This window comes from Lepisosteus platostomus, chromosome 11, assembly GCF_059453375.1.
Source record: "Lepisosteus platostomus isolate fLepPlt1 chromosome 11, fLepPlt1.hap1, whole genome shotgun sequence".
Lineage (NCBI taxonomy): Eukaryota > Metazoa > Chordata > Actinopteri > Semionotiformes > Lepisosteidae > Lepisosteus > Lepisosteus platostomus.
In genome coordinates, this window is record NC_142621.1 from 11,939,995 (window position 1) to 11,967,296 (window position 27,302).

At 36.7% G+C, this 27,302-nt stretch overlaps 1 protein-coding gene across 8 annotated transcripts in view; it reads right to left on the bottom strand.

Annotated features, from left to right (window-relative positions):
- The window catches only part of LOC148652003 (complement factor H-like), a 73,761-nt gene that overhangs the window by 41,228 nt on the left and 5,231 nt on the right, over positions 1-27,302 (bottom strand). For 4 of the 8 annotated variants that reach the window (XM_088598454.1, XM_088598448.1, XM_088598455.1 and 1 more), the window contains exons 4-16: positions 27,110-27,186; positions 26,084-26,266; positions 22,731-22,901; positions 21,596-21,790; positions 18,870-19,061; positions 18,276-18,449; positions 16,777-16,962; positions 16,278-16,454; positions 15,595-15,774; positions 13,252-13,431; positions 9,148-9,330; positions 6,528-6,551; positions 4,576-4,758 (exon numbers count right to left, since the gene is read on the bottom strand). In XM_088598454.1, coding sequence (XP_088454580.1) covers positions 4,576-4,758; positions 6,528-6,551; positions 9,148-9,330; positions 13,252-13,431; positions 15,595-15,774; positions 16,278-16,454; positions 16,777-16,962; positions 18,276-18,449; positions 18,870-19,061; positions 21,596-21,790; positions 22,731-22,901; positions 26,084-26,266; positions 27,110-27,186 — 2,105 coding nt within the window. The remainder of the gene's footprint in view (positions 1-4,575; positions 4,759-6,527; positions 6,552-9,147; positions 9,331-13,251; positions 13,432-15,594; positions 15,775-16,277; positions 16,455-16,776; positions 16,963-18,275; positions 18,450-18,869; positions 19,062-21,595; positions 21,791-22,730; positions 22,902-26,083; positions 26,267-27,109; positions 27,187-27,302) is intronic. The other 4 variants (XM_088598451.1, XM_088598453.1, XM_088598450.1 and 1 more) reach the window with 2 other exon arrangements.

Genomic DNA, 27,302 nt, shown 5'->3' on the forward strand with positions numbered 1-27,302 from the left:
TTTGTAACTAAAAGCTGACAATAAAAATAACAGAAGCATAACATCTCTGAACCTCATGAATTATATTAATTAAGGAATATAAATATATATAGTATATACATGTAGGGCTGGTAGCAGTAGCTTAAAATAAAAATACACAACAATATTCAGTATAATAGCAAAGGATGCAGAGCCTTCTTCATAAACATTTTCTGCATCAAAGTCTTTAATTCGGTCAGTTACTGTGGTTATTTTGGCAATGTTTTGACGTGTTCATTCTAACCATAAGAAGGTTATAAACTTTATAAAAAGCTATAATGTTTTTTCTATGAATAGGTTGTTACTGTTGTTTTTTTATCTAAACAAAGTTTGTAGTACTTTTTAAAAGTATTAATATGGAATAGTGTAACGTTTTTTAAGCTGAAAATAAAAATATTTTCTGAACATCATTAACGATATTCATTGTTGATGGATCTAAATATAATATATAGGTTTTAATAATACCATATTCCACTTTCTTCATAAACATCTGCATTAATTTCTATGACTTGTTCACCTGTGATTTTGCAAAAATGCTGACATGTCCATCCTAACTACATTACCAACCAACGCACAGTGCTAAAACAGTACGGTGGTAAAATGCTTCCCTACCACCAAGAATGTCCCAGGCTTGATTACTTTTTTTTAAACAATATCTTTATTGTTACCTGTAAAGCGCTTTACCCCAATACCTGTAAAGGTGGAGTGTCCAGAAAAGCGCTATATAAATGTAAGCAATTATTATTATTATTATTATTATTATTATTATTTATTGGCTTTTCCATATTAAATATGAAATGGGAAATTATGAACTATGTACAAACAACAGGAACAAAAAACCAAAAAATAATAAAAAGGAAGAATGTGATAAAACATCTTGACAGTCTGCATATTTACAACTAGCCCATACAATGGCAGTGATTCAAAGTCACATAGGTGTTGTTTTTTTAACATACATACATGTTGTATACAAGGCTTAGAAAAGATGGCGCCGGGTTCAGAAAAGATGGCGCCAACAGGGAAGGCTGCTGTCCTGCGAGCTCCCATTCGTCCTTGTCTATTCCTTTATTTTTTGTTGTTTTTTGTACTGCTAACTGCACATACTGCTTGCCCGGTGATAAGCTATGACCGACAAACACTTATGAGCATAAGATCGAATATTGGCACAGCTAAATCTACACCATTAATTACTGCTGACTATATGGACTGTGGTGTCTCACCTGTACCTGTACTGGGAAGAAGATGGCGTCGTAGGAAGAGGGGTAAACAGGCAGGCGTTCTGGTAAGATTGAGGCAATGCAGCAATCGCGCCCCGCTCCCGAGTATACTTCTTGCTAATGTTCAGTCACTGGACAATAAACTGGATGAACTGAGAGCAAGGCATGCTTTCCAACGGGACATGAAAAACTGCAACATGCTGGCGTTCACTGAAACCTGGCTTGACCCATCTGTTCCGGACTCTGCTATTCTCCCGGGAGGATTTTCTATTCACCGTCAGGACAGAACAATGGATTCGGGTAAGAGCAAAGGCGGCGGGGTATGCTTCATGGTAAACAATTCCTGGTGTACAGACGTGGAGATTATTTCAACATCTTGCTCTACACATCTTGAACATTTGACAATAAAATGTCACCCTTTCTATCTCCCGAGGGACTTCACATCGGTAGTTCTCACAGTGGTGTATATTCCGCTGAAGGCAAATTACACAAAGGCACTGGATGAACTACACTCTCACCTTAACAGACACGAGAATACACATCCTGAGGGGGCATTCATCATAGCGGGTGATTTCAACGGTGCGAACTTGAAAAAAACAATGCCTAATCTACATCAACACATCGACTGCCTGACGCCCGAAACAAACACATTGGACAATGTTTACACTCCCTTCCGGGATGGTTACAAAGCCCTCCCCCGACCTCCTTTCGGCAAATCTGATCACGCCTCTGTTCTGCTACTTCCCGTTTACAAGCAGAAGCTTAAACAGGAGAGGCCAGCGTTAAGAACCATTCAACGATGGTCGGATGAATCAGATTTTATACTAAATCACTGTTTTGCTACCACTGACTGGCAGATCTTCCGGGAAGCTTCTGAAAATAATATCAATCTGTATACGGACTATATTACTGGCTAAATCTGTAAATGTATTGAAGACGTGGTTCCCATGATTACTGTTCGCACATATCCAAATCAGAAACCGTGGGTAAATGGTGAGATACGCGCCAAACTGAAAGCTAGGACAGCTGCTTTCAATTCTGGCGATATGGGTAAATACCAAAAATCCAGATACGACCTCAGGAAAGCCATGGTCATATACAGAGCGGATGTGTGTAAAGTTTTTAAAAAGACCAATCCACACAAGGCTCCTGGCCCTGATGCCATCCCTGGCCGCGTTCTGAAGGCATGTGCAGACCAGCTGGCAGATGTCTTCTCGGACATATTCAATCTCTCCCTAGCTCAGTCTATAGTTCCTTCCTGCTTTAAGAAAACCACCATTGTCCCTGTTCCTAAAAGTCCAGAGTCAGCTGCCTAAATGACTCAGCGCCCTGTTGCACTCACATCAGTTATCATGAAGTGCTTCGAGCGGTTGGTCAAAGCATACATCACTTCCTCACTGCCTGACACCCTAGACCCACTGCAATGTGCATACCGCCAGAACAGGTCAACAGGAGATGCTATTACCACTGCCCTCCATACTGCCCTCTCACACCTGGATAAGAAAGGAACATATGTGAGAATGCTGTTTGTTGATTACAGCTCAGCATTCAATACCATAGTGCCCTCAAAGCTCGTCATCAAGCTCAAGGACCTGGGACTGAACACCTCCCTCTGTGATTGGATCCTGGACTTCTTGACGGAACGTCCGCAGGTGGTGAAGGTGGGCACCAACATATCCTCTACCCTGACTCTAAACACTAGAGCCCCCCAAGGCTGCGTGCTTAGTCATGTCCTCTACTCCTTATTTACCCATGACTGTGTCACCAGGCATAACTAAAAACTCCATCATCAAGTTTGCAGATGATACAACAGTCACAGGCCTGATCACAGATGGTGAGGAGTCTGCATACAGGGAGGAGGTTGAAACCCTGGGAGTATGGTGCCAGGAGAACAACCTCTCTTTGAACATCAGTAAGACTAAGGAGATGATTGTGGACTATAGGAAACATTAAGGTGGAGACCACACACCTATTCACATCAATGGAACTGCAGTGGAGAGGGTCAGCAGCTTTAAGTTCCTGGGAGTTAACATCTCAGAGGATTTAACCTGGACCCACCACACCAACACCGTGGTCAAGACAGCACTGCAGCGCCTGTTCTTTCTCCGCAGGCTAAAGAAGTTCAGCATGCCATCACATATCCAGGTCAACTTCTACAGGTGTACTATTGAGAGCGTCCTGACTGGTTGCATCACTGCCTGGTATGGGAGCTGCGCTGCACGGGATCGCAAAGTATTGCAGAGGGTGGTGAAGTCAGCGCAGCTTATCACCAGCTGTGAGCTACCAAGCATCCAGGAGATCTACTCAGCTAGATGTCTGAAGAAGGCCAGGTCCATTCTCAAGGACCCAAGTCATCCCAGTCATAAACTGTTTTCCCTCCTACCGTCTGGTAAACGGTACCAAAGCATTCGGTCCAGGTCCAACACACTACGGAACAGCTTCTACCTCCAGGCAATAAGACTGCTAAATAGCCAACCTGTAGCTCCTTAGCAAATCACCTGTAATGGCTACATGGACACACAATTCTCAATATATTCAGCATAACTGCACTACATGTATATATTGCATACACCATGGACACATAACAGCTCTACTCACATTGAGTTTTATTTAATTTCAAAAATGTAACCTCAATTTTGTGATTTTTGTGTTTTTGTGATTTTTTGTGATTTTTGTGATTCTTGTAATTTTTGTGAGCTCGCAGAAAAAGACATTTCATTGCCAGCAACTACTGCTGCACGCCAACATTGTCAACATTTAAAATGCTTAATCTTTCATCAGAAAAATAGACACTTGCCCTTTTTTGAAAATAGAATTGACATTTGCCTGAAAACTTCACTTGCAGTCCACACAGTCCCTAAATACTATTTCCACTGATGCAGGGCCACCCTGATGCAGGTTTGAATAGGGGATCTGAGGGGTCAACCTGAAATCTATATGATTACGAAGTAGTTCAAGTAGGTATCTGTGTCAGCATGCGTAGGCTGTAAAGGAACAAGTTAAAGGCTTATTCCATGCTGAAAAGAGAAGAAAGAAAACAATGTTTTGGCTGTGGGGCCTTTGTCGAGGGGCTCCACAGCTGAAACGCTGTCTTTCCTTTCTTCTCTTTTCAGCATGGAATAAACCTTTAACTTGTTCCTTTACTGACTACAAAGTATAATCACTTTTTACTTTAGAATCCGATGACAAAATCTAAAAATAAAAGTTATCTTTTGATGATGACCTCATATCCGTGACTGATCAAAGGTATTCTTAGAGATATACCGCTTATTCTGCACTTACAGTACACACAGAGCATCTCCAGTGCATTAAATGTGCTTTCTGTATTTGAAGTACTTACGATGACATGTGGGTAGTTTTGTCCATTGTCCTTGTTGGCAAGTTATTTCACTGGAACCACTGATCTTATAAAATCGCGTACACTGATATTTAACTTTGTCACCATGCTTATAGACATTGTTTTGTGGCCTCTCTGAAATGGTATCACCGTTTAGAAGTGCTGGTGGTTCTCCACAATTGTCATCTGGAAAATATGATTAAGGTTTTTCATATTATAAAATATCCTTATTTAAAAATTTTCAAATAAGTTAATTACCCTACCATACAATAAGTTTTAAGAAAGTTAGTTTTTTCAGGGTATAAACTTTATTTACAATATTAGTTTACAAAAAGAATGCTTCAGTTATAGGTGACTAGGAAGTGTCTCTAAGAGTCTAGATAAAGTATGTAACACCTAGCAGTGTAAACCTTTTCAGCTTAAAGCAAGGGGGATGTTTGCTGAGATATAGGGGGTCCAGAGTCTGTGATGAAAACAATCATAAAGTTTATCTGGGTTTACCTCAGTTAATTACATTTTTGAAAGTCCAAAAGTCCAAAAGACGCCATATAAGATCAGATTGGGACAAAGAAAAAGGAAAGACCATAAGACAGAGAGGGAGACAGGAGGAGAGAGTGTGTCAGGTGAGAGAAGACCTGAGTGGAACCAGTAATAGTACTGGAGAAGTACAGTATTTGAACCTTACTAAGAGAGCTTGCTATTCTGTAGCTTTTTGGGAACTTAAGAGTTCCTGAGTGAAGAAAAATTCAGTTTAAAACAGCCTCTCCTGCTTAGTGTGTGCATTTTAGAACAGAGCAAAGGGCTTCCATTTATTTTGTGGCATCTGGGTTTGCAAAGAGAGATTTAATTGTAGGTTGTATTATATGTATATCTAGTTTAGTAGGCAGCTTATCTCTTATTCTGGCATTTGTAGTCATTAAAAGATGAATACTTGGTAAGAGTCTGGGATTTTTCTAGTTGGTTACGACATTAGGCCTTTGGGATGCCTTGTCTATAAACGTGCGTGTTGTATGTCTATGTTATAGTGTAGTTTGTGTATGGTAACTGTTCATATTTGTTTAACTCAGTGTGTCTGAATTATTATTATTTTTACCAGAGAATAAAGAACTCACGTGCCTCCTGTATAATTGTGCCAGCTGCTCAGGACTATTCATGGCAAAATCCTCACAAGTTGGAAGTTATGATTATTTAACTTATTGACTAAGCAGCTCGTTGAATTCCTGTTATTCATCATTTTGTAACTTTGATTTGTTACCATATTTTACATAAACAATAATAATTCACACTTCTAAAGCTCTAACAAGTTCTTTTTTTGTAAAATCTTCAGTAAAGAGTTGTCAGTTAAAGCCACAACTAGATAAAATGCAATTACAAATGGCACTAATGTCACATACTGTATTCGTGTAGTCTTAGGGTTCATAAAGCGCTGCCAATGTTTTACCCTGTATACTTATTAGCCATGGTAAGAGACAGGTTTCTAAATAAGACTTTGATAAAATGTGAAATTTGTGAGGAAAAATATATTGAAATATATCAAGAACAAACAATGAAAAATATCGTGCTTGTAATTAAAGTTTACAGAACTGTGTAATTGTAGATTGTCCACTCGTGTTTGGGGAAAATGTTTCATTTAAGAAAAAAACTATAATTAAATGGACACACACTTTCTATGCTCCAAAGTTATTTATTATAACTCATCGATATGTGGTACATACAAACATACACCTTTGGCTAGACAAGGATCTTATATATTCAGAGTTCAACCCAAAAGGTTTTAGAACAGGGAAGTTGATTTCAAGCCTTTTTTAAAAACATAAGCTTTTAAATTGGAATTTTAAAATAATTAACATAATTTTGATATACTTTTGAATACATGCTTATTCATAAATACTCAGGTTTAAATGCACAAGTGAAAATATCATTATTATTACTAGTGTTAGAAATTCAGTACTTACCATTTGAATGAATATCAGTGCTTCCTGTAAAATAAAATAAACTGTTTACTCATGCAGTGTTCCTTATAGAATATAAGCAGAGAACTCCACAACGGTCTCCTCTCTTTAAGTTAACATACATGCTTGTCTGGCATTTAATCATTGCTTTTTTCTGAAACTTTTTTCACTATATTAAAAATTCACACCTTATTAAAATTTCCTGTGACTCTTTTAATGTCCTATTTGGTATACAATTAGGACAGAAAATATCTACATATCTAAAAAATCTATAGCATCAGTAGAATAAAATTGATAGTCTTTCCTTAACAACACAAAGGGCTATGTGGTCTGTTCTCGTTATTAAGCTATTAAGTATTCTTATTTAACATGACATTAATAAGATTATGGCTTTGTGAGGAAATGTTAAAATAATGTTTACAAGTATTCAATACATTTTTGGATTAAGATTGGATCAATATGAGAGGAAGAGAAGCTGGATTGACTATGCCAATAGAACGTCTGATAAATTAACTGATGTTGGGTCTGTGCAGGTTTCTCTGCAAGGGGGCAGAAAAACCTCCTTTCTTTGGTATATCATAAGAGCACGGAGGGCTTCCACAAGCCATTAACAGTGAAAGACCACAAAACACACATGCGTCATGCAGTGATTTGCTGGCTTTGATTCACATATTGTGGCCCAGGGGTCAGCAGTCACCATATATAGTTTTAGAATACTGTTATAGAGTGCTCAACCTAACGTTTAGGGAATTGTTTTCATTAATAAACCTGCCTTTTGTGAAAAGATGCTCTATAATATAAGCATTTAAAAATAATGCTTTACAAATGATCTTCAACGATTACTGTAATATATGAGATGAACTAGTGGGAGTTATAAAATTACCTATGAATTCTCTAAGAATTCCAGCAAAACCCTATTAGTCATCCTTATTTTAAGGAACGTTTGTGGCATTTAGTCAATTTTACTTCATACCTCATATTTTGTAAGTCTGCTCAGAAAGAAATAATCATTACCAACTTCCACAGAACTGATAATAACAGCCAAATACCTTCCTTGTTGAAACGGGTAATAGGTATTTAGAATTGCTCCTTCAGAAGAAATTCTACTGTTACTTTCTTTTACATGTTGTTGGATTCCCTCAATTTTTAATTGACAGTAACCTCGAAAGACTAGGACAAAATCCAATGGGAGGGATCCAATACTTTGAAAAAGTATTCAATTTTCATATAATTGCTTTAAAACCTGCATCTGAAAAATCTGAAATCCCATATGGAGGGGTTTGCAATAAAGCACCTATGTGATACAAACGTAGCAAAAGGCATTATTGTAAGATGAGACAGACTGGAACATTTTGGTTTAAATGTAAAGAATAATATCTGATTAAATCCTCCTTCAGATTTAATTTAGGAACATAAAATCACTTAGCAGAACAGCAAAACATAGATTCAAAGCACAAAGCCAAAGTTAACCTGAGTGGCTTATGAAAGGCACTTCTGTGTCAAGTTTAGTGTAAACATAATATAAACATTTGACTTAAAAGAAAATTGCATTAGTATGATAGGGCCTTTGGAAGCCTTGTGTAATAGGTAGTGTGTGGGTGATTAAACTGGATAATCCTTGTAGATGGAATATAAAAGTGTTGGAACAGCCAGTTATGAAGGTGAATCTTAGGAGTGCTGAGTATTTGCATCCTATCAGAGCAAAGGTAGAAGGACCAGGTGTGCAACACACAGTTACAAGGAATGAAGAGGAGACTATAACTGAGAACACTGTTACGATCCCTGCCTCCCGGCAACGGAAGAGGCAGAAGAAGACGTAGCCTTACTTCATCAATCTACCTATCAGTTTACTTATTCACCACCACACCCCCGTCTCATCCTGTACTTAAACACCTGTCTTTTCCTACCTCCTCGCTCAGTATTGGTTTTCCTTTCGAGCTTCCTAGTTGCGCTACTCCTTCTGCTTTGTGTCTTTCTTGGTTTTTGGATTACGGTTTTTCCCCCTTTGACCACAGTTTTTTGGATCACAGCTTGGCTTCGGTATTCACTCTCTGTTTTGGATCTCTGGCTTCCCCTGGACTCTCGGTTTGCTCTATTGTCTACGGTTTCGGATCACGGTTTGGCTTTGGTAACTCATTCCCTGTTTGGATCTCTGGCTTCCCCTGGATTCTCGGCTTGTTTCTTCGACTACTGTTTTCTTTGGATCACGGCTAGGCTTTATCAGCTCCTGGAAGTGGGTTCATTCACTGGTTTCGGTTTCTCTTACCGAATCCCTAACAAACACTACTTTTTTAAACTATTTCACAGTCTGTAAGGGATCACAGAAACATAGCTTATCAAAAAGGAAAATGATGAAAGTCACACTGGAGATAATGACCTGGTTAGGTATATCGTTCTTAGAATAATGTATTTTCTTGTGTAAAACCATGTATCTGGGGTCACACTTTTTATTAATACTGAAAGGTTTTGAAAAAAACTAGTGTCTTTGATATTAAACATATTTGCTTCACATAGGATATACAGTAGGGGATTGGTAATCATATTATTTATTTTATTTTTGATAAAAGCTTGTGACAAAGAGAACAGCTGGCAGTTATATGAAATTATACATTGCTTTACTCACTTATGCATTCTGGAACTTGACTCCACCGTCCCTTTTCACAAAAAATCAATTTTTGTCCTTGAATTTCGTATGTTTCCTCACAGCTGTATTCCACCTGGGAACCATCACGATATTCATCCAGTAAGGGTGTAATAATTTTTGCATGTTCTACATGAGGAGGGGCATCACAAAGTTTAGTTTGTACTGTATAGGAGACAAAATTGCAAAAGTCTTTACATTTCTCTATCCTTCTTAGAGAACAATGAGTTTCTGGTGCTTCATCTTTAAAACATTAACTAGTAATGATCAAAACCTATCAAAACATATTCAGTGAATCAAAAAACAATTAAGATTGTAAACTAAATGCAATTGTTCTTGTAGTAAAGAGTCCTTGATCTCCTGTACCAGTTTCAATGTAACAAGTACAGTAAATGCCTTTTTAAAACCCAAGATTTTAAAACCTGTTGAACAACAAAATCTGTGAACCTGGGAGTTTCATTTGATGGTTGCAAATTAAGCTTGTGAGCACTGACTATCTGGCCACGTTAACAGCTGTGCAATTGAAAACAACTGACAGTTCGATTATTAAACAGGCTGAACAAGCTTATCAGAAGAGCAAGCTCTGTCATTGGGTCTGGCCTGGACCCCCTGGAGGTAGTGGCTGAGAGGAGAATGGTGTCCAAACTAGAGGCCATCATGGACAACTCCCATCCCCTCTATGACATGCTTGTAGAAATGAAGAGCATGTTCAGCAATAGACTGATCCATCCAAGGTGCAACAGGGAGCACTACAGGAGGTCATTCTTGCCTTCTGCTATAAGACTGTACAACAGATCCACCTTGCGTCTGGGCAGAGGCAACATTGACAGTGATCTGTTTCTGGACTGAACAGTAAACTGATACATCTGTTCTTTTTCTTTTTCCCATTTACAATATATGTGCAGGGATTTGTGCAATACATTTATATTTATATTGTGCAATACAACTTTTTTGTGTACTGTTCTGTTCTGTTTTGTTCTTTGTGTGTTCTAGACTCTTCTTAGTGTACTTCTCACTGTACTGATTGTATTGTATGTACTGTATTATTATTATTGTATCATTCATTACACTGTTGCTGTGTTGTCTGTGTTAAGCTGCTGTTGCACTTCAATTTCCCTCACGGGATCAATACAGTAGCTATTGTGATGGCAATATGTGACTACTGTGTCATAAAGAGCTTGATCTTTTACAATGTCAAATGTCTTATGAAAAGGAGAATGATACTTTTGCAAGACTATTAATACTATAATCATTTACTCTCTGCAAAGTGTGCTGTTATATAAATTTAAAATCAAATAGGACACATATATATATATAGTATACAGTATATGCATTTATATGAATGTATTATATACATTTATAAATTCTATTTTTTTAATAAAATGAGATTCTAAATTGCATAAGCATGGAAAATCTAAGGTTAGGTGTACAAGAATATTTAGTTCACTAAATTAACACAATAGTCTCTGTGTGTAATTAAAGTGGTTTAGTTTGACTTCCGAGTAAAAGCATTATTTATTTCTCAAATCAGTGTTCTCTCAAATAATTAAAGCAAGAGCTCACTACGTGAAATAACATACAGGTATTGATGTGCTGAAGACCACTGATCACTTAAAACACATCGGGGATAAAATGGAAGAGCAGCACATATCATATTTTCCTTTGAGTACAATGAAGAGAAGGAATGGGAATCATACCATCCAGACATTCAGGCCCTCCTTCCCAACTAAGCAGCTAAGGAAACACCAAGCTGGTCATACTGTAGATACTACAGTGAAGCCAACAGTCACTTTGAAAATTTGCAAAATTCCAGGTCTGAAAATGGGAGTCATTGTTCCTAAAGACAATATCCTGGTCTGACATAAACCTGGCCTTATACAGTATGTACAAGTTATAACAAGAAAACTTCCTAAAAAATGACTTCTTAAATCTCATAAAAGACACACTGAACACAAATGGCAGAAGGTTTTATGGTAAGGAAAGACACAAATTGAAATTACTGGTCTAACAGCAAAGCGTTATATCTAGCATAAGCCAAACATAGCACATCACTCATCATCATAGATGTGGATGCTTGTAAGGAAAAAGGGATTGTGAGAAGCATATTTGAATCCTAGAGAAAAGCCTGCTTGAGTCAGCTAAAAGTCTAAAAGTAGTTTAAAAATTCACACTTCAGTAGAAAAACAAACTGAAGCACAAACCCAAAGGCACAATGAAGGGGTATGACAAAAAGAGAATGAATGTTCTTCAGTGGCCCAGACAAAGGTTTGACTTAGAAGGAAGCTACGACTTAACAGTTGAGTTAACAATTAGGTTTCACTGTTTTGTACACTCCCAAATGGCCAGATTTCTTAAAACTCTCTTGAGTGGAGGTGTACAGTAACTTGTGTATTCTAAACGTGATAAGCTACATGAAAAGGAATAGGGTCTTAACTGATTAGGGTCTTGGTTAATTGCATAGGCTGACCTAACTTTCTGACCTTGTTTACACCTTATATGGTAAGAAAGTGCTACTGACCAATCATAAATGTATGTTTTTGTGCTAAACCTCAAGAATAAAAGCCTGTTGCTGTCCTTAGAAAGTGAGTGAGAGATGAAGTGGACCTGTAACTTCGTCTGTGCTCCTTTCTTTATTTCAATAAAGAAATCTCCAGGTCCATTTACCAGAGTCATGTGGTTTACTGAGAAAAGAGGTGCTGAAACCCAGGACCTTTGTGGCTTTGAGTGTCACTGTGGAGAGGACATTCCTGACACAAACTGGCATTATAAGGTAGGGAGAATCTCCTTTATTTGATGCGGGGAGGAAGGGGTTGTCAAGTTAAAGACTTTGATACATAAAATATTCATGAAAAAGTTGGAATACTGCTGTGTACTTTTTTTTAGCTACCGCTACCATCTATTGCATGTGCATTAGGTATATATTACATTATTCTTCTGTTTTTATTTTCCTCTACCAAAATCTACCTTTAGATTTTCTCGATGTGTGGATGTAAATCTGAAAGAGGCACATTGCTTTCACAACAAGCTACAGTATAATAATAAACTATTTTTATATATCCAACTGAGTAATTCTGTTTTGATAAAATAGACCTACTCTTTAATTAATTTAATATTTAACATACTGTAATATACAGTTTAAAATGAATAAAAGTTTAAACAGTATTCAATCTAAATTCTATAACTTGAAAAAGATTGTCTCAAGGGGCTCAGCATTGACAGGGATTTGAAACCAGGTGTTTTTTGGCTTCCATACGCCACGTTAAGCATTCATTGCGCCACCTAGCAGTTGTACAAAATGGTACAGTCCAAACACAGATTTATTTTTTAAAAAGGGTTGTTACAGTGCGTTAGGGCATGTGCAATGCAAAGTGCTGCGGTATCCGACACGCATTCTGAATGATGGTTGGATCTGTATGGTAAGAAACTGCTACTGACCAATCATAAATGTATGTTTTTGTATGAAAATGTTGCTCATCTTCAAGATTAAAAGCATGCTGCCGTTCCTAGAAAAGTGAGTGAGATATAAGGTGAACCTGTTTACTCACAGTCCTCCTTTCTTTATTGCAATAAAGAAATCTCCAGCATGATTTACCAGAGTCATGTGGTTTACTGAAAAAAGAGTCTAACACTTGAAGCCAAGAATATTTATGGCGAGACATGATGGTTATAGTCCATCAACTATTCACAACAATCCTGTCAGGACAATATTTTTGGAAGGATGAATACACATAATTACAACCTCCCAGTGTGCAAATGGGTGCAGTCTCATCTAAAAATAATGACTTCCTGATGAAGTTCCTTCCACCAAGTACTGCCTTAGAAGACTTAATACTTATATAATCAGTGAATTCCATTTTGTATATATTTACAGAGGTTTGCAGACATTTACCCTTCATCACATATGTGTTAAATTTAATCATGTTTTGAAGAAAATAATTAAGATAAATTACAAAAATTGTAAACATTACTGAAAACTCATGAACTTGCTATATTATTGGCAGGAGTGAATACATTTTGCAAGACAGTTTTCTTTTCGTTGTGGATAAGGACATGATTAATAATGAACGTATAGCCTGCATTACTTACATGTACATTCTGGAATCTGGCTCCACTGTCCATTTTCACAGAAAACGTCTTTGTCCCCTTTAATTTTATAATTGGTACGACATTTATATTCCACTTTAGAACCATTTTCATAGACAGACTGACGTGGTGGGCTAATTGCATTGTCTACATAAGGAGGCTCATCACAAGGTTTAGTCTGAACTGTTAGAGAAAAAATAAATGTCAGCAATTTTCCATTCTTCTGAGAAAACGTTAATTTTTTCTTTCATTTCATTTCATTAGGAATGATCTAATCTAAAGGTTTTTTTATCCTTAAAAACTTTTAATATTAGTAAAGTAAATGCAACTTAGTTTTTGCTGTGATCAGGAATCCTTGATTATCTGTACCTTATTAAGTACAATAAGCAATTGTGTTTTTCAAAACTGAGATCTTTAGTATATTGTGCATACTGTACTTCCTCTTCTAAAACTGTGGCTCCAGAGATCTATACAAATAACACACTCAGAAGATATTTTTTCCAAAGTTAAGGGATTGTCCTGGTTTTAATTTAAAAGTACTTAATATTAACATATTTTAACATACAGTATAGTAATACAAGGTAATTTAAACAATGTTGTGAACTTGTATCTTTATCAAATCTAACTATAAGTTCTCTAGATTCAAGAAATTCACTATCCTGACTACTACCAAACCACCACTATCGCTATGCAACTCTCTTTTATACTGTATGCTAACACACCACTAATGTCCCTTATGTGAGAATGGGCCCTCAAGCCCATCACCAATAACCTGCATTACCTAACACACAAAGTTCTACAATTGTTAGAGGCACTTTAGTGACCTCCAGTGGTCGATTGGTTGCTACTGTAGCCCCTCCATCTTCTGCACTACACTTCTCTGAAGATGCTTCAGTCTGCTTTCAGTTTCATCCAGAACTGTTCTGATGAACCAGCAGCCATATCACTCTGCAACTCACAACTGGCAACCCACTGAAACTAAGCAGGTGTGAGCCTGGTCCGTACCTGGATGGGAGACCTGGGACAAACTAAGGTTGCTGCTAGAGGAGGTGTTAGTGGGGCCAGCAGGGGGCACTCCTTCGGATGAAATGTAAAACTGAGGTCCTGACTCTCTGTTGTCATTACAAATCCCAGGGCGTTTCTCGAAAAGAGTAGGGTTGTAACCCCGGCATCCTGGTCAAATTCCCATTGACCCTTACCAATCATGGCCTCCTAATAATCCCCATCTATGAACTGGCTTCATTACTCTGCTCTCCTCCCCACTGATAGCTGATGCATGGTGAGCGTTCTGGCGCACTATGGCTGCTGTCGCATCATCCAGGTGGATGCTGGTTTGGCTCAGTAACAACCTGGCTGAATTAGGAATCAAGACTATGCCCATCTGTCTCTCGATTCTGCCTCTATGCTGGACACCCTAACTGGGTCAAGCTAATCCTACGGTGCACACTGATTCCAAATCAATTTGTGGTAGTCATTCTCTTGTTGTTCTTTCGTATTTTCTTACTTCTTTTACATTTTCTGTGCTGTGTGCAGTGATGAGCATGGTCTCTGCACCAGTCACACCATCTGATGTGAGACATATCTGTGGTCCATTAAATGGCCTGAGGTACTGTCAGTTCTCCATGAGACATTACTTGTGCCAGCAATTTGGTTCCCATTAACTCTTCAGATGCTTTTTCCCTTCTTTTTCATAAAGGCGGACTGTTGCCAAACACCAGACATGATGAACGTAGCAATGCCCCCATAAACACTTTGTTGCTCCTCCCAGGCCCTTGTGTGCATATCCTGGATTCCATCTACCATGGCAATGAGGGCTTTCATGGAGTAGGGAGTCTATTGATGTATGACTTTACTCAGGATTTATAAAGGCAAATGACAATACCTGTCTTTATCAGGTTACCACATTGAGTGAGCTCTAGATCTGTATTGTCTGTCACATTGTGAATAAGCTGGATGAATGTGTCCAGTTCTATATTTGCACTGGACCAAGTTAGTGTGAGTGTTTGTGCTTGAGAGTGCTCGATTTATGCTTACCCATGAAAAGTATGGACACTCTAGAACTAAGGCCAAAATTCCACAATTAACATTTGGCATATTCACTTGAAAACGAGACATCTCAAATGAGATACAAAGAGAAATTAAAGGATTAAATTTCTTTATTGTCTGTTAATTTTAGATAATTTTAGAGGAAGATCTTAATGTTTGGAAGAACATGGACAAAGCCTTGTGTGTATGGGACAGGTTTTTTCTGTATTCTCTACACTAGTGTCAACTACTGTGGAAACTAAATTCTCATCTGAAAAAATCCATTAAAGATTAGAAAAAAGTAATGCTGACATTACTCACGTATACATTGTGGCTTTTGGCTCCATTTTCCATTTTCACAGAACATGTACTCTACTTTGATTTCATATGTTTCCTCGCATCTGAATTCCACTCTGGAACCATCACGATAAAATCTTTGAAACGGTTCCATAATAACTGCATGTTCAACACGTGGAGGGGTTTCACAAAATTTAACTCTTACTGGATAAAAGACAAAATAGTAATAATTTATTCAGATTTAAATCATTCCTTCCTTTAAAACATTTTTGGAAACTTGCTTGGCAAAATTCTATACATTAAAGAAATTACATATGTATAGAAAGACCATCTTCAATACATTGTACCTGTTTCAATGCACCGAAACACCATTTAAAAGTGAATACAAATTTAGCTTCATCTTAACTTTGCTTGCATCTGTATGGAAAATGTTACATACTGTATTGTTTATGAGTGTCATTAAGTGTATAAATAGCAAATGTTAAAATCAAGTTTTAGAAAGTACACTCTGTTCTTACTACATATTTTCTCTAATAATTTAAGACTGTATAACAATATAACAATATAAACTATTTTATTATGTACTTTTCTCACAAATGTTCTTAATCCCTGTTTTAAATTGTGTGATTATGTTTTAAGCATTACAAATAACAGATTCTGTTCACAATTTTTTAAAATGTTTTCTACATTTGCTTTACTGTACTTACAAATGCAGTTTGGAACCTTCCATTTTCCTTCAATGCATGTTGCAAAGCTTTCCTTTTCAAATTCAAATGGTTCAAGACATTCGTAGTGTACTAAGCTTCCATGTGGAAAAAATGATGACTTATTATCTTTCACTTTTGCATTTCTGACTGTTGGAAGAGTGGCACAACTGTCTTCAGCTAATAAAGAAATGTAAATTGCTGTTCAGACACAATCCAAACTATGCACATTATTAATGTGAAATGTCATAATACATTGTATTAGTTATTCCTGTTGGAGACAAAATGCATTTTAAGAGGCATACAAAGCGAAATAATTTTTTCCAGTATTTGTTCCAGTTTAATTGCCTCCAAATATAGTATATACAGTACATTTACTGTACAGGTAATTAACATTTCTAGTTGGATTCTCAGGTACACATGTGAAGAGTTTAAAAGCTTTTATACCATCAGACTCAACATCAAGATTTTATGATATTGAAGACATACAGTATTCGCTTACATATGCACTGTGGAGTTTCTGACCATTGGCCACTGATGCACTGAATTGTTCCCCACCACCCTTCTGTTGAGGGTTTATATTTTGGACTGCAGGCATACAAAACATTGCTTCCATTGTCATAAACCTCCTTCTTTGAAGAAAAATATCCATTAGGTAAATTGGGCTTAGTGCACATTCCATGTTTTGCTAAAGAAAATAAATAAATGTCGGCAAAAATGAAACTGTAAATCATCAATTAATTTACTTAAGAATTTGTGCAGAAAAATAAGTAATAATAATAATAATAATTGCTTACACTTATATAGCGCTTTTCTGGACACTCCCCTCAAAGCGCTTTACAGGTAATGGGGACTCCCCTCCACCACCACCAATGTGCAGCATCCACCTGGATGATGCGGCGGCAGCCATAGTGCGCCAGAACGCTCACCACACATCAGCTATCAGTGGGGAGGAGAGCAGAGTAATGTAGCCAATTCATAGAAGGGGATTATTAGGAGGCCATGATTGGTAAGGGCCAATTGGAAATTTGGCCAGGACACCGGGGTTACACCCCTACTTTTTTTCGAGAAGCACCCTGGGATTTTTAATGACCACAGAGAGTCAGGACCTCGGTTTTACGTCTCATCCGAAGGACGGCGCCTGTTTACAGTATAGTGTCCCCATCACTATACTGGGGCATTAGGACCCACATGGACCACAGGGTGAGCGCCCCCTGCTGGCCCCACTAACACCTCTTCCAGCAGCAACCTTAGTTTTTCCCAGGAGGTCTCCCATCCAGGTATTGACCAGGCTCACACCTGCTTAGCTTCAGTGGGTTGCCAGTTGTGAGTTGCAGGGTGACATGGCTGCTGGCTTGTATGTACTACAGTATGAAAATACTGTATTAATTATCTACTGTAGCTATTTCTGTATTTTGTGAAGAAAAAAAACAATTAAATTATATGTTTCACAAAAAAAGTTTTGTATAAAGTATTTCGAATTAAACAGTTTTTACAGCAAGTCTTCTTTTTGTTTCTTTTTGACCTTGTGACTGTACAGGGTTCTGTTTTCTGTTACCCAGCATCTTCTTGGCAGTTTCAAAACAGAATAATGCATTTGCATCTCAGTTAAACCCCATACACAAGATTGGTGTAAAGCCAGTCTAATGGCTTCTATGAATTTAAACGTAAAATTTGTGGAAGTGCATTTATAAACAAGTATAGATTTACCTTTTACTTTACCTAAAGTGGTGTGGGAATACGGATCAAGCTTCCCAGCCGTGTTGTTGAAGCCAATACAGTGGTTTCTTTCAGGAAATAGTAGGGTGTGATTACTGGATCAATTAACTACTTACTACCAAATGGACTAGGTGGGCCAAAGGGCCTCCACTTATGTTCTTATTGGTGACTTTGTGCGAAAATTATGAATTCTACATTTTCAAAAATCAAAATATATAAGGTGGATGACAAATAAGGGTAAATAAGCAGAAAGACCGGTGAGTGAATTACTTTTAAACTTACCTGTACAAGAAGGAAGTTTGTCCCAGCCATTTTTACCACATGTGAGCCTTTGTGGTCTTTCTGGTTCAAAATTTGAATCACATCGATAATTAAGAACCTGGTTGTATTTATATTGTGTTTTAGCTTTTTCGGTTACTCTTCCATTTTCAATAATCGGTAGGTCACAAACAATTTCTAAAAAATACAGAATATAGAACTGTGACTGTAAGACCATTTAACAAATAACTCCCCTCTCTTAAAACTCAGAGCCACACATTCAGAAAGACTGAACATAGGAAATGCTACGTTTTTTTTGTAAAAAGTACTATGAGGGCATTTCAGGTGGCACCATTAGTAAAGGCACTAACTTCAAGCCTTAGGTCAGGTCACTAGTCAACAGTGACTGGGTCTAAACAATGAGAGTGTACTGCCAGTTCACAGCTGCTGTTAGGTAGTCAGGGCAGTAAAGCTTGTAATATGAAATTCTTATGGTAATACCAGTATACAATAATTTGTTTGTGCATGTTGTTACTGGGCATTTAAATTTGAATCAATTAAATATAACAATTCTCATCCAGTATAAAGTGATTTAAGTAAAAAAAGAAAAGAAATTACCATGACAAATTGGTTCCGGCTCAAATCCATCGAATTTACATTTTGCTCTTTGACGTGTTTCTGGTTTGTATCCTGAATCACAAAAGTAAACTATTTCTTGGTCATAATTAAATACAGCTCTTGGATACAAACCCCAACCATCTACTTCCTTGACACTTAAGCCTTTACCTCTAGGGCGCTGACAAGTAATAGCTGAAAAAAGAAAAAAGATAAAAGTTCATTAGTTTCTTCAAAAAGGCAACACCATTTGAAATATCACGTGCAGAACATTGTGTAATATTTAGGTTAGTATTCACAAACATCCCAACGTGGTTAGAAGTGTGTGGGGGAAAGACTATGCACATATAATGAAATGCGCAAACCATGAAATAAAATGTTGTACACAAACATGTAAAATTTTGCAGGTATTGAAATGTATAAATGTTGAATATGCTGAATGCAGGTATTTAATTTATACATGTTGAATATGCTAAATGTATGCACATTATGTAGACCAGAAGTTCTCAACTGGTGGGAAAAATAAGGTTTCAAAAGGGTCACAAAAGCTTTTACAGCTTATTTGAAATACATGCCAATTTTTTGCAACTATTAATATAAGCCAACTTTTTTATAGTATTTTATAAGTAGAAACATCAGACTCTGCTTCTAATCGAGCTTCTTCCGATATTTATTTAGTCACTGACTTGCATTTGCTACAAACCACCAAATTCTTTGAAACAAAGATTCTGATCCAATCACAGTAATTTATTATTCTCTGTGCATCCATTTTCATCCGCCTACTGCACATAGTACATGCGAGGCTGGGGTTTCTGCACTTTCAGTGATATCAAATATGCACCTCAACAGACTAGCTGTTGAAAATGACTTGCGTTGTACTCTCAAAATATGTGGTAAATATGCTGCATCAGAACTCACTTTGATAATGTTTTATCAAAAACATTGACTTCTTTAATTTAAGAGGTCAACTCTTAAATTCAATAAACTATGTTCAAATGTGAATTTGAATCATACTATAAGTTAAAAAATAGTTTAAATAAAATTATTAGCCCATACACTGTGGGGTGTGTGTGTGTGTGATTTAATGTGAACTGAAAGGGGAGCATTGTATTTCATAGGTTGAGAACCACTGATGGAGACAAAAGTAAAAATGGTAACAGTATGAATGTGGTGTTCACAGAACTCTAAACCAAACCTATCATGTGTGCATATTTGAATGTATGAATGTGTTTTAGATTCTTCTTTAAAAAACTACTCTGCAGTAGGAGTTCATCTGAACATGGAGGCCCTCCTTAAAATTTGAGAAAAATACTATTATTGAAGGAAAAAGGATTAAGAAAATTACTTCTCCACATTCCCAGTCTCTTCCCATTTATAATCAGTGGTATTGATGTACATCGTTAAACCTAGACAGATTATATCTTAGCAGGAACAGGCATAGGTTCATTCCATGTTGAAAGGTAAAGAAAAGAAACACAAAGTTTTGGCTATGGAGCCATCTTCTGGTGTGCGGGAGGAAGGAAATGAACAGAAAATAAGGTATAGAAGAAACATGAAAAAACAAAAATGTTTTGGCTGTGGAGCTACTGTATGAAGGGATAGGATAAGGCATAGGAGAACAAAAGACCAAGTATTTGAGAAGGGATGTGGAAGAGGGAGGGGTAGGGCATGAAGCAGATGAGAATGAGTGTCTAAACACAGGGACAACAGGAGGAGAGGGGTGAAAAGATGAAGTCTGCAAATGCATAGAGGATTTAGAAGGAGATGAGTCTGTCATTTTAAGATTTTGGTTTTGGGTGTCTTTCTGCAGTAGTCATTCTGAAACCCTTCTGTAAGGATGGAAATGGAGAGGTAAGAAAGATTGTGGCTCTTGGAGGTGAAATGGGGAACTATCAATTTGGAGAGACCTTTGATCCTCACAGCTCTGACATGTTCCCTGAAACTGTCTGTCCGGCTTCTTCTTGTCTCACCAATGTAAATGGCTGTGCATCTTCTGGATTAGATGCAGTAAATGGGGTTGCTGGAAATACATGATGTCATCTGGGTGATCCGGAATTGTCCAGGGGGGCTTGAATGTGTGTAGTTACCTGCTTGAGCTTCTTCTAATATCTTCAAGTGCTACTTCTGTTAATATCTTCAAGTGCTACTTCTGTTAAGGAATGTATTCTCATAAGAACTGTTTTTAGGTTACACTGTATGTGCATTTGTACAGAGAGATAGGTAGCCGTGCTAATGACTTCCATTGTGAATGTATACATACAAAACATAGTATACACTATTTACAGTATTTTTGATTTTGCATTATCTTTCATCTGTGAATGAAATGGAAGCACATAAATTAAAAACTAAATCTAACTAATTCTTTGCAACTAATGATGTATTAATACATTCTAAGATGTCATAATACATTGTGTTCAAAGTCATCATTCAATTCTGAAACTACACATGGAAATGTAAGCTAATACTTTAGAAGATAAAAATCAAAGGACCCTTGTTACAAGGTCAAATACCTGACTATGCAAAAAAAAGTTCCTATTTAAGGTAGCTATTTTAAATGGCTTAACTAAGTGATGTACATTATAATTAATTATGTTTATTTAAACCGGTCAAAAATTTCTAAAAATGTAAATCAGTTTTAACATAATGATTGCATTCAGAATGGGATTAATCAAGATGTATTCAAACCTCCAGGATGTCTTTAAAAAACATGTTATGTTAATTGTTCTTACGGTAACAGTAGGGGTTCATTGACCACCCTTTAGTTTCACTTGTCCAATTGTCTGTGCAGGTCAGTGTAACACTCCTCGTGTTAGTAATAGTTTTATATCCAGACTGACATTTTAAGATAGCCTGTTCTCCAACATGATAGATGCTTTTGCTATAATCTCCAAAATCTGAATTTACAGGTTTTTCGCATGTTACTTCTGTAAAAAGAAAGGTATTTTAAATTCAGATAAGGAAGAAATAGGATACAGCAGAAATATGATTAGAATTCATATGTAATATACTATAAGCAGTATGATACACTGTGCCACATTCAGTACATTTACCTTCAAATGTTGTCCCTTTTTGCACAGTGCTGTAAAACTGTTATTCAAAAGCTGACCAATCACAATTAAGACTTCTAAACGTTAGATAAGTTATAGTAAATATCAGCACAAACTAAATAGAAAAAAATAAACATGTTGATTGCACAAGTATTCAGATCTGTAAACATAATATTAAGAGGACATAGCTTTGGCAGCAATTACATCCACAAGTCTTTTTGGTAAGTTCCTACCAGCATTGCATGCTGTTGGGTACAAATGTCATTTGTTCAATCTTTTTCAAGTTGGTGGGGAATTGGTTTAAGACAGCAATTTTTTTCAGAAGTCTTTCCACAGATTCTCAATAGGTTTCAAGTCAAGGCTTTGACTGGACCACTCAAGGATATCCCCTGATCCCCTACATATTCTTACGCTAACTGTAAACTGTGCGTACATAAACTGTACGCATTGTGGTATTCATCAACTTTGTTTTTTTTTCTACCATATCTTGATGTGTTCTTTTCAGAGACTTAATTCCTCACTTGCTATGTAAATGTTATGGCTGAATCTTTGCATAAAATCTACTACCTGTTCTAGGAAGCTCACAGATAGACATATTTGTATTCTGAAATCATGAGAATAAAATTATTACAAACAAAGGCCACTTACCTAATTTTTGGCTTGTTAAAATAAATTTGTGAACCCAAATTAAAGTAACAAGTAGTACTTCCTTCAGATTGCTACTTCAAAGGGTCATGACTGCAATCTTTAAAGTAAAAAACTGTGCAAAGGTCTGAACATTTTTGTAAGGTGCTATATGTAACATTGAAAATTTTACCTTGGCATTGTGGTTGTGGACTCCAGCCTCTTTTAGTGCACTTTGCAATTGGTCTTTCAAGAGGCTTATAGCCTTTGTCACAATTATATCTAAGATCATCATTATTTCTGTAAGTTGGTTGATCATTTAGTATGGTACCATGTGTTAATGTGGGAGCATCGCACGTTATTTCTTCAAAATAAAAAAAAACCAACACATCATTTACAACTTTACAGGACACATTTTCAGTGTGAAACATATTATACAGCTGAGGTTTTAGAATTTGCATTGTGAATTCACATCAGAATTACAGTATTAATAAAATGTTATTTCTCATTATTTAGGGTTATTGATTGTTATATGCTCAAAAGTGTCACTTGGAAGTAGAGAGTGAGGCTTAATGTAAATTAATTTGCTTTTTTGGCATAAAATGCCTGGATGAATGAACGACAACCTTTCCATGTGGACAGGAGTGTCACAACACCCTCCCTTCTCTTGAGAAATGAGCTAGGGACCTTCTGCAAGGGTGAAGACGGGGTGAAGGAAGGGATGCAAAGGAACGTGCAAGTGGGTAATATAGAAACTGATTTTTTTTTGTAGGTGGATGGGCAGAAAGCAACGTTAGGGTCTGACCTTCTCCAAAGCTTTCATTTAAAACTTACTTGATAATCAAGTTGAAATTTTTCTTGAATTGGCAGGGGCCATTCTGAGGTTGATATTACAGCATACTGAATGACCTATAATTTGATCTTCCAAGACTGGGTAAGTAAAATTTAAAATACATTCAGAATATGCCTATGGAATGATGGCTTTAGATGAACATAGAATATTCAATTTTATGCTACTCTTATTTACTGGAATGAAGATCAGATCAGATGTAAAGCAATGTAACATAGTTTTGCTTCACCTAGTGTCGTTTTTTTTATTTAATAGGTTCCAATGAGTTGTGTCATTGCATCATTACAATTCTAGGAAGGACACAACCATTTTTTCTCCCATTTTTTTCTCCAGGTTTAAAATACTCATTGGACGTGTTCCAATATGCACACTTGCGGTCTTGCGCCCTTCATATGCGCGTTCTTGCTCAAATCTGCAAGGGCATAGGGTGTCTATTTCTAAATTTGTGTTTCACGAGGGTGCTCATGAGTGCCCCCAGTGCACCCTCAATGGGCCATCTGAGCAGACTGTGCTGAAGGGAATTGTCCTCAATTCTTTGTGGAACAGTGATGCTTCATGTTCTAACCTATCAAAGTGGAGAGGAGTTGTCATTGAGAACTAAATATTTATGTGTCATTCAAGTTTAACTTATTTATAGTTTTAAAAGTCTTAATATTTCATGTAAAAATAATATTGAAACAATATTCATAAATAGTATATAATAATTATTATATAAATATGAATATTCATTTACCTGTGGTATATTTGTACATGCAATATTTAATAGTACAAAGCTTTGAGGTATTGCCAAGTTTTCCTTATTTAGTGAATGAACAAGTTATATTCCTCATACAATATGAAATGTATTTAGTAACACAAAGGTTTGAATAAACAGCGACATTGTCAAGGCTTACCTAGTTTAATTCACCTGTTTTAAGTCAAGCCTGCACAATATGAACGAACATGATGTATCGCTACTTTTGTGCAGGGATAAACGAGATGACATTCAATTTGATCGAACTTCAAGCTGAAAATTAAAACTGTCCGCCACTGGAAAAGGAGCATCAACATGAAGTATTTTGAAGGTGAGCCATGTAACCAACGAGTGATGTCACACGAGGGTGTCCTATTACCCTTCTAATAAAATTGCACCCTCTAATACCTGCGCACTTTAAGTCCACACTTGCGCTTCGTCACAGAAGTGCAGACTTGGAGGAAGAGCTTAGGGCGCAGTGGGAGAATTAGGACATGGCCATGGTCAGATGTCCAAGCTGTTGATTGATTGAATGAATCTCAGTGTAACATTTACAGGCAGGTCTTTTTTGTCACCAGCTCCAGTAATAACTCTAAATAATCATCTTCAAACTTTCCTCTGGAAAGACCTAATCTAGCACTTTTCATAGATCACCTTAACCACCTATTTTTGAAGATGGTGATTATTTTATGTCTTGATTTATTAAGCCAGTTATGTTTGTAATTAAGGAACTTTGGTCCTTTTAAAGTGATAATATTTTTCTAAATAACTTCTGGTCATACTTGAATCATTTGTAACTATTTATAAGGAGAGTTTATAAACTCTCCTACTTTAATACACATATCACCTTCCGGAGATCTCTCTGCATACTACTTTTGCACCCCATATCCACCCTTGGAGCGGCTCCACAGCTCATTCCAATTATGCAAACAAAAGGCACTTCTTATATAAATCATATACATAATATACATATATTCAATGCTATATTTGACAGACCACAATATATTTAATCTCCTTGGTGACGGTAAAAACTGAGAGGATACCATCTCCCTTCAAACAATTAAAGTGAAAAAGTGCTAATAATAGGTGCTACTGTAGGTGCTAATAATATTGTTTCTTTTAATTCAAAAAGTAATCCAACACAAATTAATAAACAGAGTGCATTTTACCAGACAAGGTTATGTACTGGATCTCTCAACATTAGAGACATGCACACATTTACAGGTATTTTTCCAGAAGATTATTTCTATTCTTTCCATAACCGCACTTTGGTTCATCAGTTACAATACAGGAAAATAATCAGAGAGAAATTAAATCTCATCTTGGATTTTGGCATTCAACTCTCTGTTTTATTGGGGATCTTTCAGTTTTGGATAAAATCATCACTTAGCTGATGCTTATATCCAAAATGAGCATGTGCAGCCATTTATATATAGAGTTACATTTTACCATGGAGCTGTGCTGTGCTCAACCTGGGATAAGATCACACAGCATTCCGGGTAGAGGTCGACATATCTGAATACTCCTTTACACAGTTTCTCTATGACTTACTTTACTCGCACTGTTGTTTTCAGACTCTTTTCAGATATAAAACATCACACTCCTATCATTTACGATGGCTAAAATGATAATCTGGCACAAGTGGACAGAAATAATCACTGACTAAATAGCTTAACGTAATGAGAAACCGTCACCCTAGAAAAACTTCCCTGTTGTGAAGTCTCCATCTTAACTTTCAGACCGTTTCTTTGCCTGCATTACCAACATTACCATTATTATTGATTAAGAAATCCTGTATTTTGTTGATTACCTAGGAGCCATTTATTTGTGTCATACTGAGATACTTTCATTCCAGAGTAATATAAGGAGAACTATGGACTGATTTATTTCATCCAGCCTTGTTTATACATCTGCATAATACACATACAGTATCTGTATAAATATTTTCATATACTTGTCTTACCTACGCATTTTGGGAATTTGGAACTCCACTGTCCATTGGCTGTACAAAATATTTCTTCAGGTCCATCAAGTTTAGAGTTTGGAAGATTGCACTGAAATTGAATCACACCTCCATACGTCACTGGATCGCTTCCAACATTTGACGTTACACCTTCTGTGAGTTCTTCAGGTACGCATGTCACAACTTAAAAAATATTTAAGAAAGAAGACATTATTTCCTCTAAGCTGTACTATTCTATGTCTTATTTTTTTTAAGACCACTAAGTTTTGTTAAAGATTTTTGTCATAGTTGTATAAAAATAAACAGTGAATACCATTTTACATTAATTTCATCATGTTTGGCATAGTATCATGTTTAAAAATAAATATTAAAACACTAATGGGAGCAATTTTTTTTAAATAAGCTAATAGTTCAGATACTCTTTTCCCTAAATGCTCTCCTTTGTATTTTAGGTTACAGCAGTTTGAAAGGGAAATTTAGTTGATTTTTCAATTTTTCCACTTTATTTTTAATGATTAACTATTAGTACTGTTGTCAGGGACAGGTACTTTTTCTGTGATAACTGTGCGTAGCCATGAATCCTGCGGGATGCTGGGGCAAACAATCCAAAATTGTAATCCAGAAGCAAGGTCGACAGGAGAAGCTAGAGATCAGTTAAGCAGAAAGAGCCAAGACAAACCGAGAAGACAATCCAAAAGGTGAAATCCAAGAGATGAGATCGAAAGGGAAAAGTTAAGTCCAAAAACCAGGAAATCCAACAATACAAAAATGCGTACTAGAGAACTCTAAAGGAGGCTTCTCAATAGCGAGCATGGTTTGGTGCGTGAGGGAACTTTAAATAATGAGGGGAGAGGGACATGGCTGGATAATTGATTCGGGAGTGAGAATCTATGGAATCTGGTACCTGTGAGAATGTGAGGAATGAGATCGTGAAACAGTGGGTTTGGGAATATAACGGCGTTTGCGAGGGCGAATGCAAAGCATGACAACTGTGGTCTTAAGCTTATGCATGCTATATATTCTTACCTTCACAATGAGGAAGATCGTTATCCCAACCATTCTCTCGACAATTGCGGGTACTGATCCTACTTGCCATTTGGTATCTACAGTGTAAATGAAAACCACACAATTGTCAATTTCACTCTTCCTTTGTAGGTATACATTTCAAAATAGATTTGGAACTTGAAACAAATACAGAGTTTTTTTATTGTTTTTTTAT